The sequence below is a fragment of the Leptodactylus fuscus genome, chromosome 8, assembly GCF_031893055.1.
Source record: "Leptodactylus fuscus isolate aLepFus1 chromosome 8, aLepFus1.hap2, whole genome shotgun sequence".
NCBI classification, from domain to species: Eukaryota; Metazoa; Chordata; class Amphibia; order Anura; family Leptodactylidae; genus Leptodactylus; species Leptodactylus fuscus.
In genome coordinates, this window is record NC_134272.1 from 12,991,227 (window position 1) to 13,014,560 (window position 23,334).

Genomic DNA, 23,334 nt, shown 5'->3' on the forward strand with positions numbered 1-23,334 from the left:
CTGCCCTGAAGGATTGTTACTGAACCCAGGCTTGTTGGATGGTGAGTCAGACCTTGTTGCCCCAAAATTGTCAGTGAGGAGTCATCACCATCAGAGAGGAAACCATTTTGTTTTTCCATTTCCTGTATGTCAATGCCTGTAACTCCTAGTAACCATTCACATAGAGGATGGAGCCCATTAAAGGGGTTCTCTAGACAACCCATCTTCATATGCCCTCTATCTTCTATCCAGGATCCTAAATTCTTGGCTCTTGCTCTGAAGGACCTGACCCACTGATGTGAATGGACACGGTGTAATACTTCATTTTACCTGTGGTGGTGCTGCAGGCAAACTGAACACTTTCTGACAGACTTTCTTAGTGATCAGAGCTGATCGCTGGGAGTCTGAGTGATTTCAATGGGCTGGCTGTCTCATGGGATTGAGGGCGACAGAGAGAGAGTAGGCAGTGGAAATGGGTACGGTTGGACAATGTCATCTTAAAAGTCTTTTTTTATAAAAAGAACCCCCTAAAAGGCACAAGGTAGGTGATTACACCTTGCCGCCCCCAAAATAAGAGGAGTGGACAGGTCTGTACACCTAGACTGACCCCGAGAGACAAAATGATAACTCCTTCAAGCTTGTTTAATGGTGTTTATTCCCAAGTGACCAGAAGGATATCACCAAGATGGATGGAATAACACGACACGGCGAAATCCATTTCATTGGACAAAATGATATTTTATTGCTTGAGCTCCCTATTATTAGTCATATTTCCAAAATCAAGCTAATCTTGAAGTATCTCCATTACGCACCAAGGAGGTAGCCATTTTGTGGGACGGACCAACATTTCTACAAAAACAGAAAAACAGACACGTCCTTGACCCTACAGTGTATACAGCCGCAGTTTCTCCTCCTCAACAACATTGGTGGAAATTCCCCAGTAAAATGAATAGAGGAACACTGCGGTCGGGGGTCGCTCACGCTCTTTATTGAACCTGTCCTGTGAGGATAGACAACCTCTACCAAGGGGAAACTGCCAATTGCACCACCTCCTATTAACCCGAGCAGAGAACATTTCAATCCATGTCACATGACTCTGATGATCCTCTCAACAATGGGGGTCCTGCACACGTGAAAGTGGTTGACGAAATCTCTCCAGTGGAAACGGAACACAAAATGGCTGCCACCGATGTCTTGGTCACACATTGTCCATTCCAGCACCGTATAACGTAGGCCTCCCTTCCAACATATCCGCAGGTCATACACTGGGGGAACGCTTCCTCCGATGAGTTGGGCCCAATCATCTCCCAGTCTGGTGCCCTGGCCTGGGGCCTACAGTAGGTCATGCATTTCACTTCTGTCCGGTTATTAGTACTTGACTGTAGGACCATGCAGGGTCTGGTATCCTATATATTCACAATGGGACTGGCATGGACTGGTCGCTCTGTGACTGCCGGAAGAGATCCAGTCCTGACTGCATGATTGGAAATAATAAGTCGTCCATGTTTGGCATCACTAAAATTTTCTGTAAAAAAAAAAATTAAAATTGACAAGTTAGAAATATCATCATAAATGGGTTTATAAATTGATCGTCTATCCTTAGGCTAGGTCATCAGATTTCTAGCTATGTAAAATCCCTTCCAGGTGGTATAAGACTCCACAACACTTGCATCTTATCTTTCTCTCGGTACCAGACCTGCGTTAGTGGCGTTTTATGCTCCATATTTGGTGAAACTGTCCTCCCTATTATATACGGCATACAGTAACTGCAGGAGCTCCCCCTAGTGGTGACTACAGATATCCAGAATATTATATATATAGCAGTCAAGAGTATGCGTTCGCAGATAAAGGGGCAAGAATTAATCTGGGTAGGGTGGGGTGAAAGTTACTATAGGACACCATGTCTTCTATGGAAACTTCTCGCATTACCCATACCTGGAACTCATCTTGTAGCTTCTTCTCAATCCACTCCGTCACGTGCATAAATGTCACTTCCCTCTCTCCCAGCTTGGGTCGCACCTTCATCTCCACATTCGGTGGCGCCCGGAAGCTGTACCTAAAACAGGGATCAGCGAATGACAACATAGTTATTACAGTTACCCCTGAATTAACTCTAAAAGAAAAAAAATCCCCAGTAAATATAATAATATAATATTATTATTTCTGGGAAAGCTGGGTGCTAACTATCATGGCCACAGGGGTCCTACAAATATATATATAAAGGTCTATAGCTAGACAGAATTGACATTCATAGATTTGGGAAAGTTGGGTGACAACCTAATAGTGAAGCTGTAATGGCGGCCATATTGTTTGTCACTCAGCTCTCCCAATAACGGATATAAATAAGAATGAATTGCATTACATTGATGTAATAGGATGGCTCACAGGCTTGTATTTACTGGGGGTTCTTAGGATTTAGGGTGGAGATGCCCTTTAAGTGACAATTTCCCCACGGATTGAGCAGTTACCATATGCGGTCAGTAGGTGGCGGGGGGATGTTGACAGCCAGCGCACCCTCCAGCTCCTGCAGTTCCACAGTCAGCAGCAGGGGGGTGTTGGACACCTCTTCTATCTTCCTCTTGATGTATTCGTTCTCTGTGGCTCGCTGGAAATATCTCGACTTGGCGATTTTATCTACAAAGCGCAGGATCCGCCGACTGGTGCTGTTCCCTCCTGTAAAACTGTAGAACAACATCCATACATTACAATGCCGCCAGTTATTAAGATACAAAATTCAAGTCAGTTTCCAGGAAAGCTGGGTGACAACCAGGTGATCACAAGGATAGCAAGTATTCAGCTTTCCACCTTCCTGCATGGCATGTCTTTAATCAGTCTCATATCAGATACTGAATATTAGCCATATATGCCTAAAGTGGGGAGACCCCTTTAAGCAACTGCATTGGCATCACCCAGCTTTCCCAGAGATGGATAAGTCAGAATCTAGTTCCGTCACACCTTTCAGCATTATTCAGGCTGGCTCTGTCCTGCAGGTTTCCTGGAGCCTCCGTCATCGTGATCTCTTCATCTTCTGAGGAGCCGGCGCTAGAAGACTCCTCGTCGCTGTCTATGAAAATCCTGGATCTCGGTATCTTTGCCCTGGAATATGCATACAGTATAGAATGTACATTTTTTGTTTAAATTACTGACATTTAGAGGCTAGAAGAGGTATTACATCTGTTACATAGGAAAAAAAAAATACAAAAGTTTTCTTCCGAATAGTACCCCAAAAACTTGGATATCCTCTATAAGACCATTATCATGTTAGACCCTGGGCCCACTGGAGGATTCTCTGGTACTCTGGTGGGCCAGTCTGACATTGCCTTTAAGTGCCCTATGAAATACTGTATATGCAGTCTGATGACAGGTTGTCCAAATAGGATGACCACTTAAGGGTGCATTTTTATACATTCTCTATATTCTCCGGGGAGTTTTTGATTACGGGTGAAGTTGCCCTAAGTTATCATAGTGTTAAATGACAAATCCAACTCTGCTACGTCTGCGCCCATGTTCCGGACTTTGCCTGTTCGCGAGAGACGTTTTCCAAGAACTGTTTTTGCTGTGTCCTCGGCACACGTTGCTATATTGGGCGGCCTCATGTGACAGGTGCGCCCCCCTCTCCCCGCTGCGTTTGGAGGTCACGGGGTGTAGCACGTTCCAACACTTCTCTTAATTATCCGTTTCCAGCAGAATCAGGCGGTTCCTCAGCGCCGCGCTTTGTTCTCCGCGCTTTCAGACTCTTCACACTTTCCCTACTCTTCCCAATTGACATTCTCTCGAGTATACAAAGCTGGAAGCGGGTGACATTACCCGCCCCTGCCATAGCCCGCAGTGCCCGCCTGCACCAGCACCCACAACTCACTGTGGGGTGTCAACTTTAACCCTTAAAGCGCCTATAGACTCAATGGGGGGTTATTTTTCATCTGCCCCTTTTTTGGAATATTTTTTGCAGGTGCCCCTTCTTTTTAAACTAGATTTATGGTGGTGCCTATTTATGATGTTGGCGAACTCCTTGTTACATGTTGTGCATGGGGTTTTTGTTAAAGAATTGCGCAATTCCACCTTTTTAATGCAGTCTGATCTGACCTATGATATGGATTAGTAGGACTATATCTGTATATAGAGTCAGCCCTATAATATGGATTAGTAGGACTATATCTGTATATAGAGTCAGCCCTATAATATGGATTAGTAGGACTATATCTGTATATAGAGTCAGCCCTATAATATGGATTAGTAGGACTATATCTGTATATAGAGTCAGCCCTATAATATGGATTAGTAGGGCTGTAGGACTATATCTGTATATATAGAGTCAGCCCTATAATATGGATTAGTAGGACTGTAGGACTATATCTGTATATATAGAGTCAGCCCTATAATATGGATTAGTAGGACTATATCTGTATATATAGAGTCAGCCCTATAATATGGATTAGTAGGGCTATAGGACTATATCTGTATATATAGAGTCAGCCCTATAATATGGATTAGTAGGACTGTAGGACTATATCTGTATATATAGAGTCAGCCCTATACTATGGATTAGTAGGACTGTAGGACTATATCTGTATATATAGAGTCAGCCCTATAATATGGATTAGTAGGACTATATCTGTATATAGAGTCAGCCCTATAATATGGATTAGTAGGACTATATCTGTATATAGAGTCAGCCCTATAATATGGATTAGTAGGGCTGTAGGACTATATCTGTATATATAGAGTCAGTCCTATAATATGGATTAGTAGGACTATATCTGTATATAGAGTCAGCCCTATAATATGCATTAGTAGGGCTGTAGGACTATATCTGTATATAGAGTCAGCCCTATAATATGGATTAGTAGGACTATATCTGTATATAGAGTCAGCCCTATAATATGGATTAGTAGAACTATATCTGTATATAGAGTCAGCCCTATACTATGGATTAGTAGGACTGTAGGACTATTTCTGTATATATAGAGTCAGCCCTATAATATGGATTAGTAGGATTATATCTGTATATAGAGTCAGCCCTATAATATGGATTAGTAGGGCTGTAGGACTATATCTGTATATAGAGTCAGCCCTATAATATGGATTAGTAGGACTGTAGGACTATATCTGTATATATAGAGTCAGTCTTATAATATGCATTAGTAGGATAGGACTATATCTGTATATAGAGTCAGGCCTATAATATGGATTAGTAGGACTGTAGGACTATATCTGTATATAGTGTCAGCCCTATAATATGGATTAGTAGGACTGTAGGACTATATCTGTATATATAGAGTCAGTCTTATAATATGCATTAGTAGGATAGGACTATATCTGTATATATAGAGTCTTCCCTATAATATGGATTAGTAGGATAGGACTATATCTGTATATAGAGTCAGGCCTATAATATGGATTAGTAGGACTGTAGGACTATATCTGTATATAGTGTCAGCCCTATAATATGGATTAGTAGGGCTGTAGGACTATATCTGTATATATAGAGTCTTCCCTATAATATGGATTAGTAGGACTGTAGGACTATATCTGTATATATAGAGTCATCCCTATAATATGGATTAGTAGGACTGTAGGACTATATCTGTATATAGTGTCAGCCCTATAATATGGATTAGTAGGGCTGTAGGACTATATCTGTATATATAGAGTCTTCCCTATAATATGGATTAGTAGGACTGTAGGACTATATCTGTATATATAGAGTCAGGCCTATAATATGGATTAGTAGGACTGTAGGACTATATCTGTATATAGAGTCAGTCTTATAATATGCATTAGTAGGATAGGACTATATCTGTATATATAGAGTCTTCCCTATAATATGGATTAGTAGGATAGGACTATATCTGTATATAGAGTCAGGCCTATAATATGGATTAGTAGGACTGTAGGACTATATCTGTATATAGTGTCAGCCCTATAATATGGATTAGTAGGGCTGTAGGACTATATCTGTATATATAGAGTCATCCCTATAATATGGATTAGTAGGACTGTAGGACTATATCTGTATATATAGAGTCATCCCTATAATATGGATTAGTAGGACTGTAGGACTATATCTGTATATATAGAGTCATCCCTATAATATGGATTAGTAGGACTGTAGGACTATATCTGTATATATAGAGTCAGTCTTATAATATGGATTAGTAGGATAGGACTATATCTGTATATATAGAGTCAGTCTTATAATATGGATTAGTAGGACTGTAGGACTATATCTGTATATAGTGTCAGCCCTATAATATGGATTAGTAGGGCTGTAGGACTATATCTGTATATATAGAGTCATCCCTATAATATGGATTAGTAGGACTGTAGGACTATATCTGTATATAGAGTCAGCCCTATAATATGGATTAGTAGGACTGTAGGACTATATCTGTATATAGAGTCATCCCTATAATATGGATTAGTAGGACTGTAGGACTATATCTGTATATATAGAGTCAGTCTTATAATATGGATTAGTAGGATAGGACTATATCTGTATATAGAGTCAGCCCTATAATATGGATCAGCCCTGTGATTTGGGATAATGGTGTTAATAGCTAAGCTTACTAGGTAAATCCCACAGATGCTGCCGCATCCCCCCCTTGAATTTGCACAAGATCAAATGTTTAACTCTTTCTTATCTGGACTTGTTGGTTTAGACTCCGGTTAGTCGCACATTGCAGGGAACCTACAAGGATCGGCGGCATGAGGGCAATGACTATTAGACGGACCACTCGCAGAACTCTGTGCTCAGCGTGACAAGGGTTAACCGGAGGAAGATCTGCACATCTGTGATCGTCTTGTGGCCTAATTACAATGAGATGGAGCAGAAGGTCTAATTAATCCGACAGGCGCCATCTCATTAATTCCAGAAAATTAAACTTTCCACAATCCAGTGTTTAATGTGTCTCTGGAAGTGAAAACCGACGTGACAACTCTTATTAACAGTGTGAGGAGATTACGTAACCGCACCGAGGGGCGGCGGGTATTGGGATCACATGATGGAAACATTACAGACCTCAACTCTCCTCGGCCCTGGTCATAGGGCACGCTCATAAGTAGCGGCGCAGGGTTAGAGGGCAAAGGTAAGGGGTTGTCTGATCGTGAAAAGCCATTTTTGGCTACCCTGTTTTATCCAGTTGACAGACTTTCAGAGGGGGCGCAATATTGGAATGAGAGAAGCAGGACGGCCATATTGAGGACATGACCGCCATCTAGATCATGCTGACCTAGCTGGAGGTGTTGGGGCAGTGGTTACATGAGGACGCACTCATATGATGGACAGGCTCATGGCCACCTGCAGAGAAGATTGTTTGATACCCTGACAAGTACAAGCAGCTCCTACAGTTTCATTGCCCACCATCCAGAGATAGGGGGCGCCTTCATCACACCCTCAATCTCCAGAAAATTTGGTATCACAGCCCCATTACATGTCCTGCCGTTGACAGCCACCATGACCTTGACTTGCAGTGGTGTCATGTAAGTTGAGTATGGAGGCCTCATGGTGAGCCCTCCAATCCAGTCATTACTGTGGAGCGTCATACTGCCCCCTGCTGGTGTAATGATGTGGGGAGCCATCACATTGGACAGTCGCTCACCCCTAGTAGTGATACGAGGACAATCACAACTCAGTGATATGTACAGGACATACTGCCGCCATATGGGGGGCGGACAACTGGTCTCAGCAGGATAATGCTTACCCCCACACACAAGGATTTACCACAAGAGTATAACACTTGCATGGTCACCGAATTTATTGCCAATTGAACATTTACAGGACCAGCCTGGACGCACCTTCACCAACTTACGAGTGAACAGGATCTACAGGCCCAGGGTAAATGTGTCGCAGGATACCCTATAGAACCTGTATACCTCTGTACACAACCGTATCTCATCTTGTATCCAAGTAGAGGCGGCAACAGGGTCCTAGAGCCTCTGCCTAGTTGTCCAGTGTCCCCAAAAACCTTCTCCTTTGGCTGTAGGCTGCCTTCACACAGAGTTTACACTCCTCTCATTCTGAACGTAAACTCGTAAAACAGATCCCATTGACTTGAATGGGTGCCGGCTTACGCCGATTTCAATGGGTAGCGCGCGTAAGCCGGCACCCATTCAAGTCAATGGGATCTGTTTTACGCCGCTCACTCTGAACGAGTTTACGTTCAGAATGAGCGGAGTGTAAACTCCATGTGAAGGCTCCCTAATATTGTCATCACCTCCATAGATCACCGTTACATCACACTCAGGGAGCTTCACCAGGGCAAGAACCGATTCTCGGGACCGGATTATTTTTGTCAACGAGTGCAATGTTAATAACGGTATTAATTTAATATCCTGATTATACCAAAATTATATTCTTCAAGGCTAAAATGAAAGATGTTGAAGATTTGAGAACTCACCTATGTCTTCTGTTGTCAAACGACGCACCCTCATCCACTGTCACCTCCTTTCCGAGTCTTGATAGATTCATCTTCGTCTCTAGTGTTACTTGTAAAGATCCGCTGTACGTCACATCCATATCTATCCACAGCCCTGGGAATATAATGTAAAGCATATACATGTATATACAAGTGTATAGTCGTGCAGCCATAGAGTAGACCACAAATATCTGCCACTGTGTGTTAATAGATGGCAAGATAACTTGACAAGCCCCTGCTGGTCCCAATTGGTACTACAATTATTTTTGCGGGTGTATTTTAAGTAAAGCACATCGAATATTTGATGTGTTTAACCCCTTGGTGTTCAGCTGCTTACACGGATACCTATGGTGGGAAGGTATTTGATCGAATACTACTCGCTCATCTCTAAAATTGTTAAATTTCACCATGCCATCCCATGCCAGATGTGTTAAGGAGGAATATCCTAACTAATAATACTGTAATATGCTGTAAGCTCCCCCTAGAGGTGACTACAGGCAACAAAAAAATTGTCTTTTAATATTTTATATAGCGACACCATAGATTTCAGTGGTATACAAAGGCACCATAGACTTTAGTGGTATAAAGAGTCACCATAGACTTCAGTGGTATAAAGAGTCACCATAGACTTCAGTGGTAAACAAAGGCACCATAGACTTTAGTGGTATAGAAAGGCACTATAGACTTCTATGCTGTAGAAAGGAACCATGAACTTCAGTGGTATAGAAAGACACTATAGACTTCAATGGTATAGAAAGGGTCCATAGACTGCATTGGTATAAAAAGGCACCATAGACTTCAATGGTATTGAAAGTTACTACAAACTTTAGTAGTATAGAAAGACACCATAGACTTCAATATGTGCCATATGACGACTCAATACAACGTATATGGATCCAAACCCAGGACAGCTCTTGGTTGGTACATTCCCTTACTAGCCCTATAGTATACACTGTATACAGCTCAGGATATGGCATATAAGGGCGCTGCACTACAATGACCAGCATTCATTTTCAAAGCAATAGTAATAAATAGAACTAGCAATAACCCAAACCTTTGCTCCCCTTCTACCGCCTGTCTGACACAACCCATGTAAACTTGCAGCAGGGGTTAACAACATGCTTCACAAGAGACGCTGGTAATCCTGAGCTTAGTCTGCAGCCCGTACGTTGCAGTGGTCTCCTTAAAATGACTTGCTTGCTCATAATGGTGTTTAATTGCTGCGGTTAATAGTGAGCACATGGCAGCGTCCCTCGCCAACGGCAGCAGCTGCTCCTGACTAATCCCTCAAATGGCACAAGGAGAACAGCCCTGGCATCTGAACTGTAAAGTCACTCAGTGGATTGGCCTGGCTATGAGAACATAGTGCAGGACATAAAACATGCCCGCTACACGGGAACATGTGGGCGGGTGCGGGGCGAGGGGAACTTGGCACTAACCGGGCGAGATTAAAAATAACATGCTTACCCTCATTATAAAATTTAGACGGGAGCAACATTACAATCCTGGTATGTCCCCATCATAGAGCACACTGTCTGGCCCTCTGATATTCTAGGAAATTACATGTGCCGCCATATGGCGCTGGATTACAGAGATCTTCTTGTTTAGAATCTTCTTGTTTATCTCTATAATGCTGAATCCGAGCGGAATATACCAAAAGTATTCATATCATGAAATCAAATCCATGCAGTTAGATAAAAATGCACCATTGACTTCAGTGGTATAGAAAGGCACCATTGACTTCGGTGGTATGGAAAGGATCCATAGACTTCATTAGTATAAGAAGCATCATAGAGTTTATTGTCATAGAAAGGCACCATAGACTTCAGAGATATAGAAAGGCACCATAGACTTCAGTAATATAGAAAGGCACCATAGACTTCAGTGGTATAGAAAGGCACCATAGAGTTCAGTGGTATAGAAAGGATCCATAGACTTCATTGGTATAACAAGGCACCATAGTTTATTTGTATAGAAAGGTACCATACTGTATACTTCAGTGATACATAAAGGTGCCATATACTTCAATGGTATAGAAAGGATCCATAGACGTCATTAGTATAGGAAGGCCATGAAGCCAGGCGGGATAAAACTATTGTGTGATGGTTATTAATCCAGAACTACACCATGGAAGATCTTGTTTGGTAACATTTGATATCTACAGTAAATTTCCTTAAATTTGACATCTGATAATCTGTAAATCTGATAATCTATCTCTCATTTTCTAAACAGACTGTAATATAAGGCGGAATTTCAAAATCTGTGGAACTGAATAAAGTGATAGCAACAGAATTTACGTTTTGGCCTCCCAGTAGAGTTTTTAGTATCTATCCAATAATCCAGAATATCAGATAATCCTGTATCTTTCATAAATAAGAAAAAAAGGAATCTCAGCTCACCCATAGTTCCATTGCAGATTGGCTTGAATGCATATAATTCGGGGTGCACGGCACACTCTATTCCACGAGTGTAATGAAATAGCAGAAAAAACGATGTTCACCGGCAACTCTCCGTGAATAAAATTTAACTTTTAATTATAACATCATAAAATGACAGAAAACTTTGATGTAAACATGAAAAATAAACAAAACAAAAAACCCCTAAAAAAACGCAGACGCGTTTCGGAACGTCTGTTCCTTCCTCAGAGCGTCAACCCGCTCTGAGGAAGGAACAGACGTTCCGAAACGCGTCTGCGTTTTTTTAGGGGTTTTTTGTTTTGTTTATTTTTCATGTTTACATCAAAGTTTTCTGTCATTTTATGATGTTATAATTAAAAGTTAAATTTTATTCACGGAGAGTTGCCGGTGAACATCGTTTTTTCTGCTGTATCTTTCATGTCCTGTCAGTGTCAGATTAAAGGATTTTCATAGTATTTGTATAGTACCCATTTTTGACTATTTTGAGTTTTCAAGATCGTCTTCCGAGAACAGAACTTAATGACGCGTAAAATGTGCATCCAGTTCCATTGTTGTGTAGATGAGGAGTCTAATGAGGATGTAATGTGTTCCCTCCGAGATGCGCACATTATAAATAGACGCTCTAATCTGCCTTTTGTGTCTCGGATGTTATCCGCCTGTTAGTGGGTATCTTCATAGCAATGGCGCCATACTGACTAAGCAGCAATAGTGCCAATGGGATATGCAAAGGTTTATAAAGAGTGGGGTCACACCTCTTTGGCTGCGGTTCCAACAACCACATGGACCTATAGAATTATCCTAAACTAGACCACCCCTCCATGAGTGTTATTGTACAGGGTCTTCCTCTATGGTATAGTATCACTCACCTCTTTCATTCATGCTTGGCGTGGAGATGGTGAGAATCTGAGGGAGTGATGTCCCCATATCCAAGCCTTTTAGCGTCAGTTCATCCATGAAATTTGGCAGCTGGGTAAATAGATATAGACAGTAAACATTACCACATACAGTAGATATGTCATACCCTATAAATCAAAATTTGACCACGTGAGGAGCCATCAGAGTTGTAAATGATTTTCATTGACTTTTACGGGTGGCCTAGTCACGACAACTGCTCTTCCCAAAAGTCAACCTCTGCCATTTTGGTCTGTGCACTTGACTTCCATAGAATGTGGTATGGTCTGTTGTCCAACATCTCATTGTGTAGGACAACCAATGGCTGGACCAAGGAAAGTTTTTTTTTTTAATGAAGGACCCACCGTCAATGTGTAAAGGTTCATACTCCCCTTTCTCACCTTTTCCATCTAGCCCTCCACATGCGCTTGTCAATGCATGACCATCTGACCTTCTACCTTGTATCTACAATATGGTGTCTGGGCTCCTTCCCTTACCTCTATCCTTCTCTTAGGGATCTTGTTTTTGATTAAATACAAAAAAAAGTTTCCCCCCTCCCCACTGCCAACCTAGAAGGCTCCTTCTATGCCAGACTCTCATCCTACCCCAAGGACAAATGGCCAACTCAATCTCCTTATTCCATTCTTAACTTCCAAGCCATAATATGTTCATCTACTGACAATCCTACCTTGATTTTGGTCAACTTTTTCTGGATTTTATTGGCCACTACATCTTCCCAATACTTCTCCCGCAAGAAGTCCCAGAATATACGTCCAATGAAGGCATTGACCCAGCTCACATGGAGGTTACTGGAGATGGACTGCTCAATAGGGTGCTTGGTAGAGGTAAAGACATAGAATTAAGGTTATGGCACTTACGCATACATGACTAAAGCCTACGGGTGGAAGGTAGAGATAGAAGTTCACCTTTCTTGGAGGGACGGGGCTGCTAGCTGCGCTCTGTCGAGGGCTCTGGGCTGGGCTGCTTGGCTCTGCTGAGATGAACTTGGACATGTAGGTGGCATAGTCCAAGAGGATTTTTTGCCTGACATTCCCTGCCAAGTCTTTTGGTTTACACGTATGGGAAGGGTCATCTGTGCTCTCCACACTGCTGTTACTTGTGCCCCCCCAACTGCATGGACTGGAAAGAGGGTTTGGCAGTGACCCTAAATAAGGTAAACTACATCAGAGAGTATCCAACAAGACATTTGAAGGCACTTACTACTGGATTACCACTAACCTGTCTTGCTGTCACTTCTGTTGGCGTCTTGTTTTCCAGTGATGGACCCTCGAGTGGCCCTCACCAGGTGTTGATACCATTCTTCCTTGTCCCTCCCTGTCCTTCCAAACAGATATAAAGTCCCTGCTTTACACTCCGCAATTGACTTCTCACAGTCATCTGGATCCCTTCTCAAAGATTCTTCACCCTCAGCTTCTTTGCCTTCAGGTTCCACATTCTCGACCTCGGGATCTTCAGAATCACATAACTGGATGCAGATTGGATATTTTTTATTCCAAAGTCTCTTGTTTGCTAATCCGTCAGGATACAAGAATACCTAAAACAATTATGGTAATATAGTTAATAAGATGAATACCGATAAGGTCCATCAATTCTAAAATCTACAGAACACACATACACAATAGAAAGCAGCCATCTTGGTGGTGGAAGGTCAACCCCTTACCTGGGCGTTGGTCAAGTTGTTGGTTATATGATTGACAAACGCCATCTCTGGTATCTCCTCCCCATAGATAGATCTCCGGGAAAGGCTGGTTTTTGGATAGGAGCGTTTTAAGGTTGTACCTTCTAGCGACACAAACACAGAATGGGCAAGAGCTGGGTGATAAGTCTCAGGGTCGTACGAAAAGATCTCGTTCATCCAGCCCTAGAAGGTAAAAATAAGACACCCGCCATTATTATTGAACCAGATATATACCCCATAGGCCCCTGCCTGGGGTATCATAGTTACTGGGCAGCATTTTAAGGATAGTTGACTTTATATGTGAATTCTTTCAGTATTTCTTTAGACACTTGATTGTACCTGTGACATTTCCATGCTATGGCGGTATGTCCCTTGAAAGGACAATATGGCGCCCTATGTAGGCCCTACATGCTGTCACAGGCTCCTTAGTATGGAACGGTAAGTCTGGAATCACACAGCTACAATACGTCCAGTTGCAAATTCCGTTCCGACCATGAGCCTTGCACGTGTGTCCGCAGGACACGGTCAGAGCAGGTCTTCTGGATCTAGAATATGTCCATTCACTTACAGCAAGCAGAGATCTTGTAGATAACATAGAATCAGATTTAGAGACTGTCATAAAATTCATGTTCACAAAATAATTAACATAGTCGACAAAATCTTATGAAGTGACCGCAGTGAACCTATAGTGACAGTGTGCGCTGCCCGCTGAGGATGTCACCCATCAGTGTTATCTGCGGTGCCCATAATGACAGGCCCGCTCACCAGCTGCTCCAGACGCTCCTCATATACCCTTTATATCTATTGCTAAATTACATTTCTGAGAAAGAGTGTGAAGAGATGGAAAGTGTGCAGTCATGCCGAAAATGACTCCATGCCGAAAATGACTCCATGCCGAAAATGACTCCATGCCAGGGAATCCGTCATGTGCCCAGAGGCCGCAGGAGCTGTTACCAAGATCATTCTGGAGGGACCAGGACCAATACGGCAAAATAATAGCGGGGGCTTTATGGAAAAAGTAGATGAACATGTTTACCATCACGCCAGTCATAGGGCCAACACGAGAGTGGCAGACGCCGTGCTATGAGGCTCTCGAAAAAAAAGAGGGGACCTCAGTCCTGGAAGAGTGGGCAAGTCTCCGGCATTTGCAGGGCTCTCTGGTAGTCAATGTGTTACGTGGAGACATGTGCCGCTTTCATCATATTAAAGGGATGTGACACAGTTAAGTGCCTCATTCCAAAAGGGGTGTGGATTTATGATCATTTACACCTGTTTACGTGCCCAATTCCTGAAGAGGGGGATGTCCCATCACACATGACGCCAGCGCAAGATCTCTGAAGACTGGCGTCGAATACTCTGGTTTTCCTAAATTTCTCCCTTTATGTTCTGCGCCAAAAATAAAGTTGTATCTTAGCAGAAAATAATAGAAAATATGCAAAAATTTGGTGCCGATTTTTGGTTAAAACTAGGTCAACCAATAGGGGGTGTAGTAGACGAATGTACTAACTTTTGTGCTAAATTTTGCACGTTTAGGTGGCCTGGTCTAAGTATCTCTCCCCATAACAAAGTCACTCACAGTGTTCCCATTGCCAGCCGCAGAACCCAGCTACAAGATCCCATAACAATACCAGCCGCAGGGTTGCCATAACAGTATCAGTCGCTAGACCTCCATACAAGTACTAGCCACAGGACCCCACAGAACTCTATAACAGTGAAAGTCCAACCACCCCCATAACAACACCAGTCACAGGAGCCCCATAATGCTGCCTGCAACACAACCCCATAACATTTCCGGCCAATGGACTCCTTTAAGCAGCAGCCACAGGACCGCCCTAACAATGCTAATCTCCATACCACCACATCAAGACAAATTTTTTGTTCCCATGACATTGCAAACCACATCCAACGCCAATTTCAGGATTGGGGGAGGTCTCAGACGTAAGATCCCCACTGAAATGTGAAGAGGCTAAGGTGACACCTGCCACAAACTAAAAAATTGTAAAAGTAAAGGTAGGATCACTCACCTGCAGTAGATTTGCTTCCTGGAGGTTAGGCATGGTAAAAGGAATCATTGCACATTCCTGCAAGTAACGCTTGTGTCTCCTGGAGCAGGAACGCTTGGGCACCAACAATAATACCAGAAAAAATCCTAAAATAAATCCACTAGCGATGCCCATGAAAAGCCCCGAGATGTAGGCAGGTAGGGGCCAGATGAAGAAGTTATATGCTAGGATGGCTACACAGACCAGGGCACTGCATGGCACGTCATTGTTATGGGATGAAGGTTGGCGATCATCTATGGATGGAGACGAATCCTGATCTTCTACGTCCTCGTTGGTGAGTTCTACTACCTGGATCATGTCTCCATAAGAGCAGATCTTATATTTGCAATTGTTCTTTGGTGCCTCTCTGTGGATAGCTTTAGAAGGATCTTCACAGTCCGTGATATCTCCTTCTTCTAACCTTACATAACCTTGGTCTCTTAAATGACTCGATGGGGATTCCTGGTTGAAGAACAATGGGGACATAGTTCTGTATTTGGGGTTTGGGCTTGTGGTTTCCTCACCTATAATCTTACTGAGCATGCTCAACGGTTCTTGCATAGCTTCGGACAATCTCCTTCTGGTGTCTTCTAACTTGGCTTCCACATCTTGGACATTGAAGAACATTCCTTTGCTTTCGGAAGGTGATGTGCTAGGAGAGGATGGAGCTGTCCTAGAGTCTCCATTTTTGCTCTTGGGTTGTGTTATTTGTCTCCAGAGATGAACATTCAGTTTAGAGTCTGACTTAGATTGTGTTACTTCTGGCTCTAGCCTTGAGATCTCGGTGGAAATGGACTTGACTAAGTTAACAAAGGGATGAGGTTTATGAAGAGTGGGGTCTTTGACATCGATTTCTGTGGAAACTGACTTCACCAAGTTGATGATTGGTTTGGATGTGGGTGAACTTGGCAAGAGGGGGCTGCTATGTTTTTGAGTTTCATTGGAGAGCAGAACATCACCGGCACACTCGTAAGCAGCCAGGGCCAACTCATCAATGACAGTCCCATCTTGTTCTCTGGACTGCCCATACACTGGAGAAATCACTCTACCAGCTAAGGTGGAAGACACTGCTTCTTCTTCATCCTGGTCCAAAGCGAAGATGAGTTCACTTTCGTCTAAATCCTCCCAGTTGTCTTCACTGTGTACTTTTGTTAACTGGATTGTTATTCCTTGAGGGGTCTGTCGAGAAACCGATGCTTGTTTTGAACCTGGCGAAGGATGGTTGGGTGTTGGAGAACCAGTCGGCACAGGACTAAGTTTGGCGGAGTTAGACATTCTTCACAGCATGGCTATTCGATCTGGAATAGAGCAGGAAGAATGGGTTGAATTGGTAAAAACAATTAAAAAAACAATGTGAATGTAACCCTTCCTAAACCAGTGCAGAACTAGGGTTCCTTCAGTCCACCAGAGGAGATGATCCTGTAGGCCCAACCTCCATCTACAAATATCAATAGAGTCTAAAATCATTGGCTCCATAGTCAGGTTGTTGAGAAAAGGATGAAAAGTAAAACTAGATGATGTCTTGTTCTTTCTGCTCACACCGAATCCAACCATGGAGGATCCTGCTGGCCGCTCCTGGTTCCTCACCACATCCTTTATTCATTTTAAAGCTCTTTTTCCCTGATCTGTCGGTCAGCAGGCTGCAGTAAGTGCTGGGCTCTGAATTAGATTGGTGGAAGAACTGAGGCTCCCTGTCAGGTTCATATAGATCATTCATTGTCATCAGGACAATATATGGCCATAATACCGAGAGTGCAACTACAAATACTTATAATGTAACTTCACAATCAATGGTCTTGTATAAAGCTGAGATGTTACACATCCTTATGTACAAGGAGTTCATTAATATAGTACTGTCCTCTGGATACAAGAATATAACTACTATAATACTGCTCCTATGTAAAACAATATAACTACTATAATACTACTCCTATGTACAAGAATATAACTACTATAATACTACTCCTATGTACAAGAATATAACTACTATAATACTGCCCCTATGTACAAGAATATAACTACTATAATACTGCCCCTATGTACAAGAATATAACTACTATAATACTACTCCTATGTACAAGAATATAACTACTATAATACTGCTCCTATGTACAAGAATATAACTACTATAATACTACCTCCTATGTACAAAAATATAACTACTATAATACTACTCCTATGTACAAAAATATAACTACTATAATACTGCCTCCTATGTACAAGAATATAACTACTATAATACTGCTCCTATGTACAAGAATATAACTACTATAATACTACTCCTATGTACAAAAATATAACTACTATAATACTGCCTCCTATGTACAAGAATATAACTACTATAATACTGCTCCTATGTACAAGAATATAACTACTATAATACTGCTCCTATGTACAAGAATATAACTACTATAATACTGCCTCCTATGTACAAGAATATAACTACTATAATACTGCCTCCTATGTACAAGAATATAACTACTATAATACTGCTCCTATGTACAAGAATATAACTACTATAATACTGCTCCTATGTACAAGAATATAACTACTATAATACTACTCCTATGTACAAGAATATAACTACTATAATACTACTCCTATGTACAAGAATATAACTACTATAATATTGCTCCAATGTACAAGAATATAACTACTATAATACTGCCCCTATGTACAAGAATATAACTACTATGAGGGTGCATGCACACTACGTAACGCCGGGCGTGTATGAGAGCCGTACACGCCGGCATTACGGCAGACTGCCGAACACTTCCCATTCACTTCAATGGGAGCGCTTGTAACAGCGGCGTTTACGAGCGCTCCCATTGAAGTGAATGGGAAGTGTTCGGCAGTCTGCCGTAATGCCGGCGTGTACGGCTCTCATACACGCCCGGCGTTACGTAGTGTGCATGCACCCTCATACTGTTCCTATGTACAAGAATATAACTACTATAATATTACTCCTATGTACAAGAATATAACTACTATAATATTGCTCCAATGTACAAGAATATAACTACTATAATACTGCCCCTATGTACAAGAATATAACTACTATAATACTACTCCTATGTACAAGAATATAACTACTATAATACTGCCCCTATGTACAAGAATATAAATACTATAATACTGCTCCTATGTACAAGAATATAACTACTATAATACTGCTCCTATGTACAAGAATATAACTACTATAATACTGCCTCCTATGTACAAGTATATAACTACTATAATACTACCTCCTATGTACAAGAATATAACTACTATAATACTGCCCCTATGTACAAGAATATAACTACTATAATACTACTCCTATGTACAAGAATATAACTACTATAATACTGCCCCTATGTACAAGAATATAACTACTATAATACTGCTCCTATGTACAAGAATATAACTACTATAATACTACTCCTATGTACAAAAATATAACTACTATAATACTGCCTCCTATGTACAAGAATATAACTACTATAATATTGCTCCAATGTACAAGAATATAACTACTATAATACTGCCCCTATGTACAAGAATATAACTACTATAATACTGTTCCTATGTACAAGAATATAACTACTATAATACTACTCCTATGTACAAGAATATAACTACTATAATATTGCTCCAATGTACAAGAATATAACTACTATAATACTGCCCCTATGTACAAGAATATAACTACTATAATACTACTCCTATGTACAAGAATATAACTACTATAATACTGCTCCTATGTACAAGAATATAACTACTATAATACTACTCCTATGTACAAGAATATAACTACTATAATATTGCTCCAATGTACAAGAATATAACTACTATAATACTGCCTCCTATGTACAAGAATATAACTACTATAAAACTGCCCCTATGTACAAGAATATAACTACTATAATACTCCTCCTCTGTACAAGAATATAACTACTATAATACTACCTCCTATGTACAAGAATATAACTACTATAATACTGCCCCTATGTACAAGAATATAAATACTATAATACTGCTCCTATGTACAAGAATATAACTACTATAATACTACTCCTATGTACAAGAATATAACTACTATAATACTGCCCCTATGTACAAGAATATAACTACTATAATACTATTCCTATGTACAAGAATATAACTACTATAATACTGCTCCTATGTACAAGAATATAACTACTATAATACTACTCCTATGTACAAAAATATAACTACTATAATACTGCCTCCTATGTACAAGAATATAACTACTATAATACTGCTCCTATGTACAAGAATATAACTACTATAATACTACTCCTATGTACAAGAATATAACTACTATAATATTGCTCCAATGTACAAGAATATAACTACTATAATACTGCCTCCTATGTACAAGAATATAACTACTATAATACTGCCCCTATGTACAAGAATATAACTACTATAATACTTCTCCTATGTACAAGAATATAACTACTATAATACTGCCCCTATGTACAAGAATATAACTACTATAATACAACCCCTATGTACAAGAATATAACTACTATAATACTGCTCCTATGTACAAGAATATAACTACTATAATACTACTACTATGTACAATAATATAACTACTATAATATTGCTCCAATGTACAAGAATATAACTACTATAATACTGCTCCTATGTACAAGAATATAACTACTATAATACTGCTCCTATGTACAAGAATATAACTACTATAATACTGCTCCTATGTACAAGAATATAACTGCTATAATACTGCTCCTATGTACAAGAATATAACTACTATAATACTACTCCTATGTACAAGAATATAACTACTGTAATATTGCTCTAATGTACAAGAATATAACTACTATAATACTGCTCCTATGTACAAGAATATAACTACTATAATACTACCCCTATGTACAAGAATATACTTGCTATAATCAGACTCTTACACATCCTTTATCTTCTACATTATGGTTTTGGGCTGTATAAATACAGCCAATTGCTGGCAGTTATACATTTTATGTTAGTCTATATTACTCTCTGTCTATAGTGTTGCTTGGATTTGCAAATATATGGGTGACCTAATTTATAGTGACAGGATCCGGGGGAGCACGAAAAAGCTTCTCCCTGCCAGGGGGTTCAGACAGATTAATAAGCCTGGATCAAGGAAAGACAAACATCTGGCAGATCTAGCTCTCCTATCTAAGAATGAGTATGAGATGTATTTATTATCTCCTATCTATCTATCTCCTATCTATCTATCTATCTATCTATCTATCTATCTATCTATCTATCTCTCTCTCTCTCTCTCTCTCTCTCTCTCTCTATCTATCTCCTATCTATCTATCTATCTATCTATCTATCTATCTATCTATCTATCCATCTTTCTGCACACACAAGCCATCATCATGTATAAATATAGGATCAGTAACAGAGTATAGGCTGCCATATATATTGCCTGTATTCTGCTGATGCCGCCCTTGGGGCACAGCTCTAGCACTGCTCCTCTTGGGGGGCCCATGAATAACAGGTATAGCATTATTATCCCGATATTTATACACACGGTACTACTATTTGCTATAGCGGTGCAGAAGACAGAACTGCATCCAGGCCCCATGGGCTTCAGAGACCCCTACCCACACACACACATCAGAAGACCCCTGTGGCCCTGTTAAAGATGTTGCATAGTGGTCAGGAGCTTCAGGCTGGTTGTACACAAGCTATTGTCCCCTGTTATCAGCCACTTGCAATGGGACCTGTGACACGTTGCTTGCTTATAAGACTCCTTGCCCCCCATGATTACTTTACATGATACATGTCTAGTGCTGACCCCCTCTATAATCTATAGGGGTAGTGTCCCTTTAACCTCAGGACGCGCTGTCATTGCCCGGGGACTGCGCCAATCAATAATTCCTCAATCTTGACAGTAAATCACTTCGCTCGTCCTCCCATCCAGAGACTTCAAAAAACAGATTGAGATCTCCACTGGGATTCCTGCCCCCTGGTTGTGCACCTGTCACCTACACCGTAGCTGCATTCGAGCAGTATAGACCTTGCATAGATGTAGCAGAGCTGAACTAGCTATTTCTACCAGTCTATGATACTGCAGCATCTTTACCTGCAGTTCTATAGCCAAGAGGCATCGTGCCAAATGACAAACTCAGCCCTGCTACATCTAGGAAACCCTGCACCGGGACACGGTAACTGATTTGAATGACTGGACAGCTTTATTACACATTCATGTAAACACACGGACACATTGCTATTCTACGTCGTGTCCCCCCCCCCTGTAGCTGCCAACGGTATGTGACCAGCTGCGCGTCGTGTCAGTGACTGGTGGGTGCAACAGCTGCAGTGATATGTGCGTCGATACTGGCACCTGCCTGGCAAGACTGCGACGGATTCCTGTGAAAGGTATTTAGAGGGTTAAAAGCGGGGTGCCAGCCTTTACCAGTGGGCACAGAAGAGGTTATGATAAGAAACTGGTGCCCGCTACTATGCCCCAAAATGATCAGAAGAAGGACTTACCTGCTGGGAACGTCCCCGGATCTTGATTTCGGGGAATTGTGGGCTTTAACCCTGGAGACAGCTGGCTTCCCCCCAGCTCAGGTGATCAGGACGGCTCAGCATCTCTGCAGACGGGCAGCCTGAGCCAAGTGTACAGGCAATGCAGGGATCTGTGCACTGACTGGAGCAGCCAGCCCTCCTCTGACACACACACAGGGGGTGCTAGCGGAGACGACTGACTCACAAAAAAAATCCCCTCTAACTCCTACAGGGATGCACTGTGCGGCTGGAGGACGCAGGAGCTCACTGCCATTGGATGCTGAGAGGATACAAGGCACAGTAATTGCTCTGCAGATGCACAGAGCACCCCCTGCCCCTGTGCCTGCCTCTGTTGTGGCGTTCCAATCTATCCGCTAGGTCTTACTATCTCACAGCCTTCTAGACACAGTTTATTCCAAGTTTCCTTCTCCTCTCAGCTCAGCACATTGTGAGAGACGCCTGCAGCTAAATCCTCAGCATCCCGGGAGATTATCAGCCTCCTGCAGCTGACAAATACTGCATTGCACTGAAGTGAATAGGAGTCCGCAGGAGCTGCTGTGCTGGAACATTGTGGGGGCCACTGGGATGGGACCTAATAATGAAGAACATGAAACATATAATACAAACTATACAGTCAAATCCCTTTAATACATAATTCATGGGACACTTTTGCATAGTTTTTTCCCATCAGCTGCCACTAGAGGAAGCAGAGAGCATAGGAATGTATACAGCACCTATTATAAATTCATATACAGTGAGCTCCCTCTAGTGGTGGCTACAAGGAGCAAGAATTCTATCATTTAAAGAGGATATTTCATCACCGTCATCATCTCCAACTCTTTGCATCCTTCAATAGCAGTCGGCCCGCTGATTCTGGCGCAGTTGGAATTTTTTCTCTAGCCCATACTGTTCCCGAGTAATCCTTTCTGTTTGTTCAGCATAAGTAGGTGATATTCAGTCATGTGGGCGGGTCCCTGTCTATCTGCTCTAGCCAAGGACCGCCCACCTGACAGTAGAGAGTATGACTGTGCTCAAAGTAACAGAGGTGATTGCTCAGGAATGGTGAGGACTAGAGAAAAAATTCCAACTGTGCCGGAATCAGTGGAGCAAAGGATGCAAAGACTTGCAGTTGGTGAACGGTCCCCTTTAACTTTATGGTAGTGCTCTGACTCCTATAAAAATAACTTTTATAACTTTTATCAGCACATAATTTAGGATCTGTTACATCAATGTAAAGCAAATTATTCTCAACTACACAATATGTTGGCCAAGACCAGCACATATTATAACGCTATATCATGCTGGCACTATAGTATACCGAGGGCACTCAGATGACATTGTTTATAGAGCCCTTAAAC

At 41.5% G+C, this 23,334-nt stretch overlaps 1 protein-coding gene across 1 annotated transcript; it reads right to left on the bottom strand.

The window, feature by feature from the left end:
- Positions 1–696: 696 nt before the first annotated feature.
- Positions 697–22,555, bottom strand: LOC142216917 (testis-expressed protein 2-like). Its single transcript, XM_075285026.1, has 12 exons — positions 21,959–22,555; positions 15,425–16,740; positions 13,383–13,583; positions 12,941–13,256; positions 12,628–12,866; positions 12,390–12,536; positions 11,677–11,776; positions 8,376–8,508; positions 2,935–3,075; positions 2,448–2,660; positions 1,915–2,035; positions 697–1,504 (listed from the first exon to the last, which is right to left on the bottom strand). Exons 2-12 carry the CDS (start codon positions 16,715–16,717, stop codon positions 1,394–1,396), a joined length of 3,015 nt encoding a protein of 1,004 aa, XP_075141127.1. The 5' UTR covers positions 16,718–16,740; positions 21,959–22,555; the 3' UTR covers positions 697–1,393.
- Between the last annotated feature and the right edge of the window lie 779 nt (positions 22,556–23,334).

Coding starts and splice junctions, on each gene's coding strand:
- LOC142216917 (XM_075285026.1), bottom strand. CDS start 16,717: ATGTCTAACTCCGCCAAACTTAGTCCTGTGCCGACTGGTTCTCCAACA. Junction 11,777..12,389: donor AAAAGTTGACCAAAATCAAG/GTAGGATTGTCA, acceptor CTATTTACCCAG/CTGCCAAATTTCATGGATGA. Junction 1,505..1,914: donor AGCTACAAGATGAGTTCCAG/GTATGGGTAATG, acceptor TTTTTTTTACAG/AAAATTTTAGTGATGCCAAA.